The 14,404-nt window shown below is 32.8% G+C and overlaps 1 protein-coding gene and 1 long non-coding RNA gene across 4 annotated transcripts in view; one reads left to right on the top strand and one right to left on the bottom strand.

Moving 5' to 3' along the window:
• LOC127714703 (uncharacterized) overlaps positions 1-14,404 on the bottom strand; it is a 129,205-nt gene that overhangs the window by 14,424 nt on the left and 100,377 nt on the right. The gene's annotated exons all lie outside the window — the stretch shown is intronic.
• Positions 1-14,404, top strand: part of LOC127714692 (uncharacterized) — a 101,863-nt gene that overhangs the window by 84,567 nt on the left and 2,892 nt on the right. Inside the window, exons 1-5 of one of the 3 annotated variants that reach the window (XM_052220761.1) lie at positions 2,927-2,984; positions 6,606-6,783; positions 7,998-8,300; positions 11,781-11,847; positions 13,301-13,356. In XM_052220761.1, the coding sequence (XP_052076721.1) occupies positions 2,964-2,984; positions 6,606-6,783; positions 7,998-8,300; positions 11,781-11,847; positions 13,301-13,356 (625 nt within the window). In that variant the 5' untranslated portion in view covers positions 2,927-2,963. Of the gene's footprint in view, positions 1-2,926; positions 2,985-6,605; positions 6,784-7,997; positions 8,301-11,780; positions 11,848-13,300; positions 13,357-14,404 lie in introns of those variants that run through there. The other 2 variants (XM_052220759.1, XM_052220760.1) reach the window with 2 other exon arrangements.

Below are 14,404 nucleotides of genomic sequence, written 5' to 3'. Positions count from 1 at the left end.
AATGAACGAAAAACAAATATGTAACACATAAACAAACGACAACCACTGAATTACCTTTTTTAAAGATAGGCGTCTAGTTGTCTGTGCAGACTATATACACAGCCATATAAAAAAAGGAGATGTGGTTAGATTGCCAATGAGACAACTATCCACCAAAGTTCAAATAAAGTGGATGTAAGCAATTATAGGCAACCGTACGGCCTTCAGCAATGAGAAAAACCCATACCGTATAGGTGGTCAGTATAGTATTGGGACACTTTATCCGAAGTCTCGATTAGAGTGAGTGCTTTTCTTTCTGTACGTATTTTTATCCATCAATATCAGTCAATATTGGGACATTTCATCCGATGAATCGTTCACCGTGAGTGCCACTATCTCTGCACGTTATAAAACTCTTATAGCAAAGCATCAGGATCTTTAGCAGACAGGATGTAATGCAAAGGCAGAATTTTTGCTCCTAACATAATTCACTCCTTTTCAAGTGGCAGCCGAAACCTGCCATTCATCTCTTTCGACCAATTTTGAATTTGTTTTGGTCCTAAAAAATATGCATGAAATATTTGTCACTTGATGTTACGCCAACAACAATTATCATGCTTAAATCTCCCTCAATATACATTAAAATATAACATAGTTACATATATTAAAAATAAATTTTCTCGAACCGCCAATATATATACATTGTTATAAAACATATTGTAAACAAACTTGTCAATTAAGTAACATTAATGGTTAAATAGATAGTTCCTATGCATTATATTATACATTAAGGTGCATTTTACTTTGAACACAACATATATATTGTGGAGCTACATGTATGGTTTATCTAGATTTTTTATTTATTCAATTACAAACTTTGTCTAGTTGAGAATAGAGGGATATAAGGCCAATTTCAATTTTTGGTCGTTTGATTTATGAAGTGTGATTTCTGCCTATACGTGATATTCCTTTTTATCATACTTCATGTCAAAATGCCAGATTTTGATTGGTTAATACGAGGGAGACAATTTACTCTATTCTATGGTAAATACTCTATTACCCTTCACGGAGACGCTTGTTCAAGTGTGCGCTTTATTAAATACGACTCTATCCTATGGCAAATACTCTATTACCCTTCACGAAGACGCTTGATCAAGTGTGCGCTTTATTAAATACGGATGGTTGTTATGTACAAGACGTCATAGTTTATTACTTTGAATTTGAAATTTAATCGACAGTAATAACAGAGCATTCAGCATAATAAATTAAATAACACATATCTGAGAGGGTGATAGAGCAGATTGTTACCCCCCGAAAAGACATTGTCAACCTTGGCTTCGCCTCAGTTGACAATGTTTTCTCGGGGTAACAATCTGCTCTATCACCCTCTCAGCTATGTGTTATTTATATAATGTTAACTTCGCCGTTTAAACAATCGTTGTGTACGACACCCTCAGAATCACGCTCAAATTACCTTTGACTCCTACTTATTTCTTTGGAGATATAACACTGTAGAAATAAATGTATTATACAAGATTGACCTGGTAAGGTTTTAATGAAGCAATCATTAATTTGGCAATTGGATCACATTCTCCAAAAAGTATTGTACATATTTCACATTATGATATTAAAGCGATAAAAGTTTTTTTTTTTTAACACGTACCTTTAATTTCAAATATATATACAAATGCATTGATTTCAAATTATAACCCCAGATGTTATGAATGATTCTTACTCTGTCTTTGTATCGATATCAATCTTTAAATTACCCCTTACCCCTCTACCCTTTCCAACCGCCTCGGTGGTCTTGTGGTAGCGTGTTCGCCTTGAGTGCGGGATGCGGGATGACATTTGTTCGAACCCCGACCGGATGAAACCAAAGACTTTAAAATGGTTATATGCTGCTTCTCCGCTAAGCACGCAGCATTTAGGAGTAAGAGCAAAGACTGTTACCCTGTAAACTAGCAAGTTAAGAATCCGAATCAGTGTTTCGGTCTAGTACAAATTAAGGTTAAAAGTCGTATTACAATAACATTTTCCCGTCCTGAATATGCATATTAATTTGCCGCTGGGCGTTAAGCAGCCATTCATCATAATGATTTAACCTTTCAAATCACTATACCCGGACATATATTTTTTAAAGTGTAATCAAATACCAGAAGACCCATTTCAAGTATAACAACAGGCTAACCATCATCACCATCATAATTGTTGTTTGTATTTGGTGTTTGTAAAATCGTAGGTGTACAATTAAAAGTTTAATAATATATGATAAAAGAGAAAAATAGTGCTTACTCTGTTCACAAGTGTCCCCCCATGTTGGTTTTGTATCAGTATTTCTATACGATTTATATTTACTAAAGGTGTCAACACTTTTAAAGCTAGCACATAAACATTTTTCTAGAAAATTCAATTAACTATTTGTTTGAGCTTAAACACATGCAATTCGCTGTAGCAATGAGACCCCTAACGTCTATCTAATGTTACAAAACTTCAGCAAACACAGTGATGTGATATGTTGATATATATATGGAACATTGATATTCCCGTATTCCGGTTAATTGCCGAGAATATACCTGTAATATAATGTATATAGTCGTATGCGTTACATTTAGCAAGATGAATAAAAATGTGGTTAATTCAGTGATATGTGATATATTGATATATGGAACATTGCTATTCCCGTATTTCAGTGATTTGCCCAGAATAATTATTATACCTGTAATATAATGTATATACATATAATATATGGTGGTGGATCTACATTTAACTGCTCTAGATGAGGTTGTCCCAAAGTGGACGGAGAAAGATTTCCTGGTAAGGTAAGATTGATTTATCCTTGCTATTTTAAACCAGATAATGTTTAAAAATATATAATTGAATCTTTCAAAATAAAAATAGGTACGGTTTTACCAACATTCTGTCGATTTTATATTAACATATGACGAAATGGTTAACAATGACTGTAAACCTGTAGCTTATAAATGAAGATTAGTGTCTGTGTAGTAAGTATAATTAGTATTATTGTTATCAATATTGAGAAGAAACGGTGGACCACGTTTACATTGCAAACTTGATTATGTAATTAATTTTATAATATAATATAAATGTAATATAAATATATAGTACTTCAATACTTACACTATTTTTTGTTTGATCTTAATTTGTCAATGAATACATCTTGAGATTTATAATAAAGATTGCTTGATATATATAATAAAAACTAGCGAGAACTTTAATGTGGGGCTTTGTAAAGGAATTTAGTTTGAATTGTTATTTTACAAGTAGGTTGGTCATCATAGTAGTAACTCGAGGTGGTAAATTATTTCCGGCTGTGCTGTTTTCATTACATTATAAGCGTGAGGTTACTTGAGATGTTATGTTAGAAAAATACACACTTGGAATATGTTTTCGCAACTTGACTTTTATCAGACAACAATGAATCGGTTACTCTACGACCTTGATGAATTAAGATTTTTTTTTAATTATACATGTATGTTATGTGTAAAACTGATCAACATTTAAATACTGATCTTGCTATTGCCGTGATTGTATCGTAATGACTTTATATTGCTGTTTTGTGTATAAGGAAACCTGATCTATGATATCAAGATTATGATATCAGTTTTACTGAATTTTTATATACAGCATGTTGTCAATTATACATGTTATTGTGACTCAGTGACGTGTGTATATATATGTCCTCATTAAATCCTCTTAACTATTTATAGATATCTTAACGTATCGTAATGACATATATATGTATATATATACAAGTCTAAATTGAAAACAACGTTCAAACCTATGATTGCGTTGGTTAAAAACCGCAATTTTTATACGTGTGCTTGCAAAACAAATTTCTTGTTAGAGGGGTCTAAATTGAAAACAACGTTCAAACCTATGATTGCGTTGGATAAAAACCGCAATTTTTATACGTGTGCTTGCAAAACAAATTTCTTGTTAGAGGGGTCTAAATTGAAAACAACGTTCAAACCTATGATTGCGTTGGATAAAAACCGCAATTTTTTATACGTGTGCATGCAAAATAAATTTCTTGTTAGAGGGGTCTAAATACAGCACAAACAAATATAAAAAAATAAATGTATTAAGAGCAACAATCAATCTTCAGAAATAGACAGGTGTCGATACAGTTTGTCAAGCCTTAAATCTTCTTGAGTCTGAAAATGCTGTATACATATATATAACAGAAACATTGCAAGATTGGCCATTAGGAATAAAATAGGCAATTATTTCTTCGAATAAAAAAAATATGACATACAACAACTACTGGCGAGGTCTCTTGTTGATTTCTTGTTATAAACATAAGGAGATGTGGTATGATCGTCAATGAGACAACTATCCGCCAGAGTTCAAATGCAGTAAATGTATAAGCATATATGTTGTTTGCTTAAAGTCTAGTGTCTAATATTTCATGCATGTTCAGGACGACAGTGAATTGACAATAGATACAATAGGTATGTCCATTCAAAGGATCGCCCGGGATGAAGGTCTCGAAATTTGCACAGCGATTGGAAACAGAGGGTAGATTGGACATAGAAAGTAATTTTACCTTTCGACAGGCCACATACGGATCACTGAAAGAGTTTGCACTCAAATGAAAACAATGATAAAAGGAAAGCCATACAAGGAAGAACATTAAATCAAATTAACAAAAAAGGAGATATATAAGTTGTGACAGGAGCATGGCATAGTTTGTGACTGTAACAAACAATATATGGAGAGCTAGGTAAGGTCAAAATGTAAAACGGCAACATTCGCCTATACATTTTGCGTATTCTAGAACACAAACAAACGATTCTTGAACGGACTCGAAAAGTGGTATCCTCTACACTTGCCATTCATTTAAGACCACGACCGGGTTTTTTTTTAGCTCACCTGGCCCAAAGGGCCAAATGAGCTTTTCTCATCACTTTGCGTCTTTCGTTCGTCGTCGTCGTCCATTAACTTTTACAAAAACTTTCTACTCCGAAAATATAGGACCAAATTTAACCAAAGTTGGCCACAATCATCATTGGGATATCTAGTTAAAACTTTGTGTCCGATGACCCAGCCTGTCAAACAAGATGGCCGACATGGCTAATAATAGAGCATAGGGGTAAAATGGAAATGTCCATTATTTTGAAAACCGTTACGAAAAGAGAAAATCTGACAAAACAATTATGTAACGAATGTTGAGCCTCACCAATTGTTCATTGACGTCAACCCTGTCAGGCGACTTCTTATAGGAGTTATTGCACATAAATGACAAAATTTACCTTTTTTCAATTTTACCTATAATCTTGAAAGTATAATAGATAGAGAGAAACTTTAAGTTGCAAAAATGATCAGCAAGGCAAGATCTACGAATAAAGATGATGGTCGAGATCATTAGTCGACGACTCCTTATTAGAGTTATTGCCATTTAATGACGATTTTAACCAATTTTTTGCGTTTTTGCCTAATATCTTAAACATTATAATAGATCATAGATAGAAACTTAACTAAGCAAAATAATTAGCAAGACAAGATCTACATTTAAGACAATTTGGAGGAAATTTTCCGACGACTCCTTATTGGAGTTATTGCCCTTTAATGACGATATTTACCATTTTTTGCGTTTTGCCTTATATTATAAAAATTATAAAAGATAAACAGAAACTTTGAATAAAAAAATGACCAGCAAGGCAAGATCCACAAACAGGTCAAATTTTGCCGATTTAGTTAGTAGACTTTCACTCTTCATAGGAGTGATTGCCTATAAATGAGGATTTATTTACCCTCTTTTGTGTTTTGAGCAAAAACTAAAATTTGTGTAATGAATTATATTCTTGTCTACAATGTTGGAGAGTGTCCATGGTTGAGTCTTTAGTTTGATATCGCACCCGTACTACTTTTAAGACATGGCACACTGATGTCTCGATTCGGGACTCGTTTGTCTACTCTATGAATGAAACTACTGGTCTCGTAGGTACGCCGTGGTAGTAAATACTTTTAAACGATTGCATCTATGGCTTGATTATGTGAATTTATGAGACACAAAATCCTAGGTCATGTTTCATATTATATTTCAAAGCAAAGAAACAGACTGCCATTGATGTTTGTCATCTCAAAGTCACAATACAAGTGAGGCTTGTATAGATACCTCATTATAAGATGCTATGCTAAATTTATATTTATTCAAAAAGTAAAGTCAAAACTATCGATTATATTGAGTAAACTTCTATGTTAATGGAAATACGAAAGTTAGGGAGTGAAGTGTATAAATCTTGTAGAATCAGAAAAGGTTTAGTCTTGAAAATTATTCATTAGTTGTAATTGGCTTTGAACTAGCTTTCAGAAACTGCGAGTACTCTTAGATAAAAATCATTTGTGATTTGTATCTCTGTCGATCTGACGATTCAAAACCTTTCAAACAGATCTGTATAGTGTGTTTGTATGCACTGTTACACCATTGGAAGGTTGTCTTATTGACAATCCAACCTGATATCCGTACTGTTATATTAAACGTAATAGCCAAATCCTTTTAAACTCAGTTTTGTCAGAGGTAATGGACATACTTCGGATCACATACAGCACTACTGACAAGTGAAAAAGAATAATTCATTGCATTTAACGTCTCATTTCAGGTGTTGTACTTACTGTTCACGCAGTGTTCTAGTTTTGACAATGTATGTCCCCACATTTCTCAGGCGAATTTTAGGGCGAAGATCTGTAAAGACTCATCAAAGTATATGTGCTTCCTTGATATAAATAAACAAACGTATACGGAATACTGCAAAACAACTGATGAAATTCAACAAGAAGGTAATGTAAAAGTACATGCTTTGAAACTACTAGTATTAACAGCCAATGAATTAAATGAAATTAATTAAACTTACCACTATTAATTTAGTAGTCGTTTTATCAAGCGAGATGGTTAACTCCCTTTAACGAGTTTTCAGGACTAAACAGTAAACTAAAAGACAACTGAATAATGAAGATGTACCTTTATTTCCTCTTCATGGTTGAATTATTACCCATTTTTACTGTTTTACTGTTTTTGTTTACAGTACTATTTCGACATAAAGATGGAAATATATGCTTTACCCGGCCACGTCTACTGAGTGTTTTTGTTAGATGTATTTCTATTTGAATCCATCTGATGAGCTAAGCCTTTTTCAACTGATTTTTATAATTCGTTCTTATGTTGTACTGTTACACCACTGTTCCAGGTTAGGGGGAGGGTTGGGATCCCGCTTACATGTTTAACCCCGCCACATTCTGTATGTATGTGCCTATCCCAAGTCAGGAGCCTGCAATTCAGGGGTTGTCGTTTGTTGCTGTGTTACATATTTGTTTTTCGTTTATTTTTTAGTACATAAATTAGGCCATTAGTTTTCTCGTTTAAATTGTTTTACATTTGTCATTTCGGGGCCTTTTATAGCTGACTCTGCGGTATGGGATTTGCTCATTGTTGAAGGCCGTACGGTGACCTATAGTTGTTAATTTCTGTGTCATTTGGTCTCTTGTGAAGAGTTTTTTCATTGGCAATCACACCATATCTTCTTTTTTATAGTTTACGCTTACTTGATTAATCCTACCTTTCCGCAATTTTCGAGGATGCATCTTTAAAGTCCAAAACCATTTACACATGGGTTTTATTTTTTTGATTGATTGTCTTTGCAAATGTACATTAGATAAAAAGGTCAGTAATTTTAAAAGTTGAATATTGTCAATGACATTACCTAGCTTGCCGAATTACAATATCAGGAAAATTAATAAAATAAAAATCGGAATGGCCCAAAAAATTAATCATTTCGCTACATTCGGCATGTAGTGATTTAAAGGTTATATACTGGAAATAAGGGTAAAACTGTGATGGAAACTCAACTAGTGCCTCGGCAAACAAATAAATATATTAACCCTATGCATGACCGTATACTTCCTGTAAGTAACTTCATAACACATATTTTTTGACTTTATATACTGTATATGTAAAACTATATACACAAATATAATGATTGAATAACATTTTTAAGGTTTCAAGACTGTTTTTAGAGGAAGTTTTGATGGTGTACCTTGTGACGAGAACCATTATCAGCCGTTCAAATACAGTTCTTCCAATGGAGACACGTGTGTTTTTCTCAAATCTGCTTGCAATGAAGAGGGTCAAATTGAAAGCACTGATAGGCAAACAACAACGGATAGAACTTGTCGCTGTGATTACAGATATGGCTTTAGTTTCGTATCAAATCCGAATAAATTTTGTTTCTGTGTGCCTTCTGAAGAAGATTGTTCTTGTTATTATAAGGAGTGCGGTAAAGATCAAGTACTCACACCAGGTAAAGATTAATCATTTTTTGTCTTCATTTGCACATAAATAAACAGTAATGTAACCCTTAAAACTTGATGGGTTATATGAGCTGTGTGTAGTTTGAGAACGTGTTTCTAGATTTATAGCTATCTAAAGCCGGCTATATATCATACACTTGTCTATAGGATAATCGTATCTTTTGATAAACATGTTAAATAAGATCAATATATGATACAAAACCAATTCCTAATGTGAAACATACTTAAAAACATTAATTAAATAAAACATACATTTCGAGTTATACAATTGTTGAAAAATAAGATCAAACTTAATTTGATTTTATTATGGACTTACCTGTGAATAAAAGGGTTTGCATCTTGCGGCCTAGATTGAACAAGAGTCTATATGGCGACCTTTTTTGCAATAACAACCCAACTTTCTTAATAAACATAATATAATATATTTCCAAATATGGTTAAAGTCAGAATGCTAGGTCTGATACGTTTTATTGCATAAGTTATAGTTCTTCCTTAATGCCATTCCTTTCCTCTTTTTTTTTAATTCAAAATTTGCTTTCAAATTTTTTTTTTTTTTTTTTTTTTTTTCTACAGAAAATTCAGCAAATAAACAACTGAGAAAATGTATATAAACAAGATGATATATCCTAATTATGTAAATATAAATCCTTGGCTTCATCTGCCGAATTATATGTCCCAAATAGCATGCAAGTAGGTTAATTTGACAATTTTATGATGATTCATGTTTTCAAATTAAGAACTTTGTTGGACCAAATACTTGTTTGATTTTTGAAAAACATCATTGAAGTTCTTTATCACATCATTTGTTTTCTTTTTAAAAGTAATGGAAAGTATTTTCACATCATACATGTCTTACTTAGAAAGACCTCTAAGAATTCTAGCAAGTTATACTCAAGCAGATACGCAATGTATATCTCACAAGGACGAGCTTCAAGTGTGTTCGTTTATTGAAACCATTACTGAATTTGAATCATAATCAGATTTAAAGGCATGATCAATGCAATGGATGTTGCATATACATATGAAAGGCAAGAATCTTTTAGGTTTTTGATCGGATGATTCTCATTTTTTTTTAATTTCATATTGCTGAAACAACCCAAGGTGTGTGTGTGTTTGAGGGTGTGTGTGTGGGGGGGGGGGGGGGGGGGGGGGTTCTGTTTGTAATTGTTTGTTTTTATTATTTTTACATATTTTTTGTCATTTTGGTTGGTGCTGTTCGTGTATAGATATTTCAATTCCTTTCAACATAATTGATTAGTCGTTTCCTTATCGTTATTTGCATTTTAACATTTTTTGTAATTTTGTATTTTGCCATTCTTATTTTAACCATGCTTTGTCATCCCTTTACCAATATTTGTCCTCTTTGGTATCATCCCGAGACTCCAAAATCACCCAGAACGCAATTTATGACACTTTACATAATTGTTTCATATATTGGTATGCGAATGTTTTACTGAAAACACATTTACTTATAATATTAAAACATTTGACTTTTCTACACTTTACACAAGTATTCCCTATTCCACACTAAAAAACAATCTGAAAGAGTTTGTCCTGCTTTGTTTCATATAAAAGAATGGCCAACGTAGATACAAGTATCTTGTCTTAGGGAGGGATAAATCCTGCTTTGTAAAAAATCACTCTGATTCAAACTAAAAAATCCCTGAAACTGACATTATCGAGATGCTTGATTTCTTGATTGACAACATATTTGTTATATTTGGAGGACGTGTTTTTCAACAAACAATCGGCATTCTCATGGGAACAAACTGTGCCTCTCTTCTTGCCGAATTGTTCCTTTATTCATATGAGGCTGACTTCATACAGGAACTTCTTAGGAAGAAAGAAAAGAAGTTAGCAGTATCCTTTAACTTTACTTTCCGCTATATAGATGATGTTCTCTCACTAAAAGTAATGTAAAATTTGGTGACTATGTTGAACGCATCTGTCCCATCGAACTTATGATAAAGGATACAACAGATACAGTTAAGTCTGCCTCATATCTTGATTTAAATCTAGAAATTGACAATGAGGGTCGGTTGAAAACAAAACTTTACGACAAAAGAGATGATTTTAGCTTCCCAATTGTTAACTTTCCATTTCTATGTAGCAACATTCGAGCAGCGCCTGCCTACAGCGTATATATCTCCAAGTTGATACGATATTCCAGGGCTTGTTTTTCCTATCATGATTTCCTTCAGAAAGGGGTGCTACTCACAAGGAATCTTTAAAACCATGAGTTCCAAGTGTTGAAGTTGAAATCATCCCTTCGTAAGGTTTACGAACGCCATCACGAGTTGGTTGACCGTTATAGAATATCCGTTTCACAGATGATAGCGAATATGTTCCTAATGTCGTAACTACAATCCTGTCCCCTTTTCCCGAACGTGCCCTACCGAATAAGACTTATTATCGGGTTTGTACTAACATGAGCAACACGACGGGTGCCACATGTGGAGCAGGATCTGCTCACCTTCCGGAGCACCTGAGATCACCCCAGCTTTTGGTGGGGTTCGTGTTGCTCAGTCTTTAGTTTTCTATGTTGTGTGTTGTGTACTATTGTTTGTCTGTTTGTCTGTTGGTCTTTTTCTTTCTTAGCCATGGCGTTGTCAGTTTATTTTCGACTTATGAGTTTGAATGTCCCTCTGGTATCTTCCGTCTCTCTTTTTTTTTAAAATTCGATGTTTGCATTTGAAAATGCATAAGAATAAAACATACGTGTCAGTTTTCTGTTCAGTATTAAATCTTTCATGTTTTTTAGTTATACATAAATCGAAATACTTCCCGTCATGTTCTAAATTAAAACTGATATATATTTATATTAAAAATTAAGTTTAATAAAGATTTTATGTATCATAAACGAAATTTGCTATAAATTACAGTAACTGTGTGTCATACGCAACTTAAAAAAATATATATACGTACGTACGATTAACATGATTAAAGTGCTAATCGAGGGTTGTTTTCTGAACGTCAAATTCACAATCTGATTCAAATTAATTATCCGGTGTCCACGCTTCGCTTACAAGGATCTGACAACGCTCCATATTTCTTTCTCTTTAAACAACATTTCGGGATACTCGGGTTTTGTCGTTATAATACATACAATCAATGCTTTAAATGCTGAAATGCTATTAGCTGATGTTATAATTATCAGAACAGACAGTAGTATGGAGCATTGTCAGTTCATTATAAGCGAAGCTTGGGCACATAATCTGTATTTTAATCAGAGTGTTACTTTTTTTTTAATTAGTCAGGTAGTCATAAAAATCAGTTTTAGTTGTGGTAGACGCCTGTGTGCCCGGAGTTAATCCCTGCATTAACTACTGATATACTTAAAACGTGCACGTGCATGTCGAACTCTTCGTTTACGGGATTTCTGCAAATAAAAACGAATTATTGTTTTGGTATTGCTGTTGTTGTTCTCGTTTTTGTTGTGTATTTTGATGTTACATTTAGTTTTATTATAGACTATGTTTGCATGAATCAGGCTAATATAACAGGAAAGTTTAGGTGTCCATTGATAGACGAATCTAAGTAAGTATGTTATAATTGATATTAGATTATTACCTATCCACGATAACTCGTTTATTAGTTGCCTTCCATAAAGGCTATTCTGACCTATTGTCGTCAGTTGGCGTCCGTCGTTCGTAAACTTTTACATAAATCTTCTCCTTTGAACCACATACCCATTTGGAACCTTCTTGGCCACAATCTTCCAGGCGGAATCTTTTATCTTACAATGTGTGAAATGATCTGGCCAACTTTACTGTAATTTCAGAGAAAAGACATTGGAAAAAAATGCATGCATTTTCTGTTGTTTGAAAATAGTTATTGGTAAAGATAATCTGTCAGATACAGAAATGTTCAGAATATGTTTTTTTTCATTTATTTTAGAAAATAGACAGATAAAAATAATCAACAAAAAGGATCTACAAATAAGTCAATATGACTGAAATTATCAGTCTACTGCTTAATGAAGTTATTGTTCTAGGATGACGATTGTTTACCCATGTTTACGTTTGTTGTAAAAACAATAACAGAGAAACTGTGACAGCGAATATGATCAGTCATCAATAGGCTCCGAATATGAGTTATTGGCCTTTCATGGCGATTTTAATCCACTCGAATGATAAGATATTGATCCACATGTCGTTGATTTCAAAACTCCAAATGCAAGGCTTCCCGAAACAGAACAAAATATCATTTAATAAAGTACACGTAAAGTGATCAAATTTGATTTTATATATCTTCTAGCGAAATAATGTGTGAAGACGAAAGCGACTTTTTAATCAACATATGGTTAGTACTGGTTTTCAGTCATCAGGAATTAGACAAACGTTGTTTAGAAATATGATAGCCATCTATTCGAATTTCAGTTGTCGGAATATTGATATATACTTTACATTTTTTATATCTAGTGCGCTCCATACACAAATGATAAAATATTGGTTTACAATTAACACAAATATTTGAAAATAAAATGTTGTAAGATAAACTAAAGCCATAAAACACAAAAAAAAAAAAAAAAAAAAAAAAAAAAAAAACTCAACACATAGGTATCTTACAGTTTTACAGGCTTTAGTGTACCGACAATTTCGAAAAAACGAACATCAGAATGATCAGCCCACTATATGAGCCTTAGTAAACTGGATATGGCTATTGTTTTTAAATGAACGAATGAGAGACACGTACACGAGTGCCATTATAAAAGCCAGAGTTGTAACATCTAGTAGAAATAAAACATGAATTATCCAATCAAGATTACAGGTCGAAATCAGGCAATCAACCCTAAGGTTTCAATACAAAAATAGATTAATAAAGTATATAAATAACTGTAGACAGACACTTCAAGATTTATAACACGAAAAAGAAAGAGTAACGAGTAACTTAGATACTAACCACTGACATCAGTAGGTTGATTTAAGTTTCCAATTATATAGCTCAATTCATAGTTTCGTAGATAATATGATTTGTTATATTGCTTTAGTTTAGAGACGTTAACTAAAATCAACGAGGAGAAAGTCGCCAAAACGTATGAAGAAGGTAACTTATTGGTCATACATTTTTTTCAAATGTTTCGTTTCTTATATAAGCTAGACTTTCATTTTATTTTACTTTGAGCGTTCCCAATGAAGGTTAATTCACAAAAGCGCTTTGGACACATATACTTTATAAAGTGTTATTTCTAAATACAAAACATAAGAATATTAGACTGACATCCGTTTAAGCATCACATGTTCAGATACAAAAAGGCAAAGACTGAATTAATAACGACTGCAATCAAAATGCTACAGACCCAAACTTGAAAACTAAATAAAATGCGAGACATGGAGAATAGATATGTATGACAGAGTTTTGAAAATAGGTAAAACCAGATGTCCGATATGCAGAACAAAAGCAAGACAATTTGGTGTATAGAAATGTTGATATACAATTATTTGGTTAACTGACAGATGTAAACATTCTCCAGTCTGTTCAATGTATCTTAAAAAAAATAATACGATGTTATCCAAATTAACGAAATTCAGTCAATTTAGTTATCAAGTTTGTTTTCAATTCAAACGAATTTGACGTTATATTTTCCTTCAAAACACATGTTACACAAACAAGATAATTCATTAATTTGGAAAACAAAATTTTTAACAGATCAACTATTCAATTGAATAAACCTTGTATAAAAGGATAGTGAGAAGTGCTTGGCATTGAAATAACATAACTTTGATTTGTTTTCATCTGCTGGGTTATAGTTTGCGCAGGTTTTGAGGACAAAGTTGGACTTTCAAATTTTTAATTAAATACATGTTTCCTATATGCTGGTATATGTAGTAGAATGTGTTTAAATATACAAAAACAAGTATCAACAATACGCATTTGATGAGCATTGGTACTCATTAAAGTGAGGGAGGAATGCATAGCACGTTATAGTTATCCTGACCTTCCCTAAAAGATTTAAACATTACAAAGAGGAAGAGAATGAAACTCGTATCGAATAAATCTGTTGACTTTTCCAAAACGTCTTTATATTTCCTTTCCTTTTTTTATAATGTATTGAATAAGGACCTCTTACATTGTTGTTTTTTTAATATAACCT

Source organism: Mytilus californianus, unplaced genomic scaffold, assembly GCF_021869535.1.
Source record: "Mytilus californianus isolate M0D057914Y unplaced genomic scaffold, xbMytCali1.0.p SCAF_9, whole genome shotgun sequence".
Classification (NCBI taxonomy): Eukaryota; Metazoa; Mollusca; class Bivalvia; order Mytilida; family Mytilidae; genus Mytilus; species Mytilus californianus.
The sequence above is the reverse complement of the archived record's forward strand: the minus strand, read 5'-3'. Positions and strand labels throughout refer to the sequence as shown.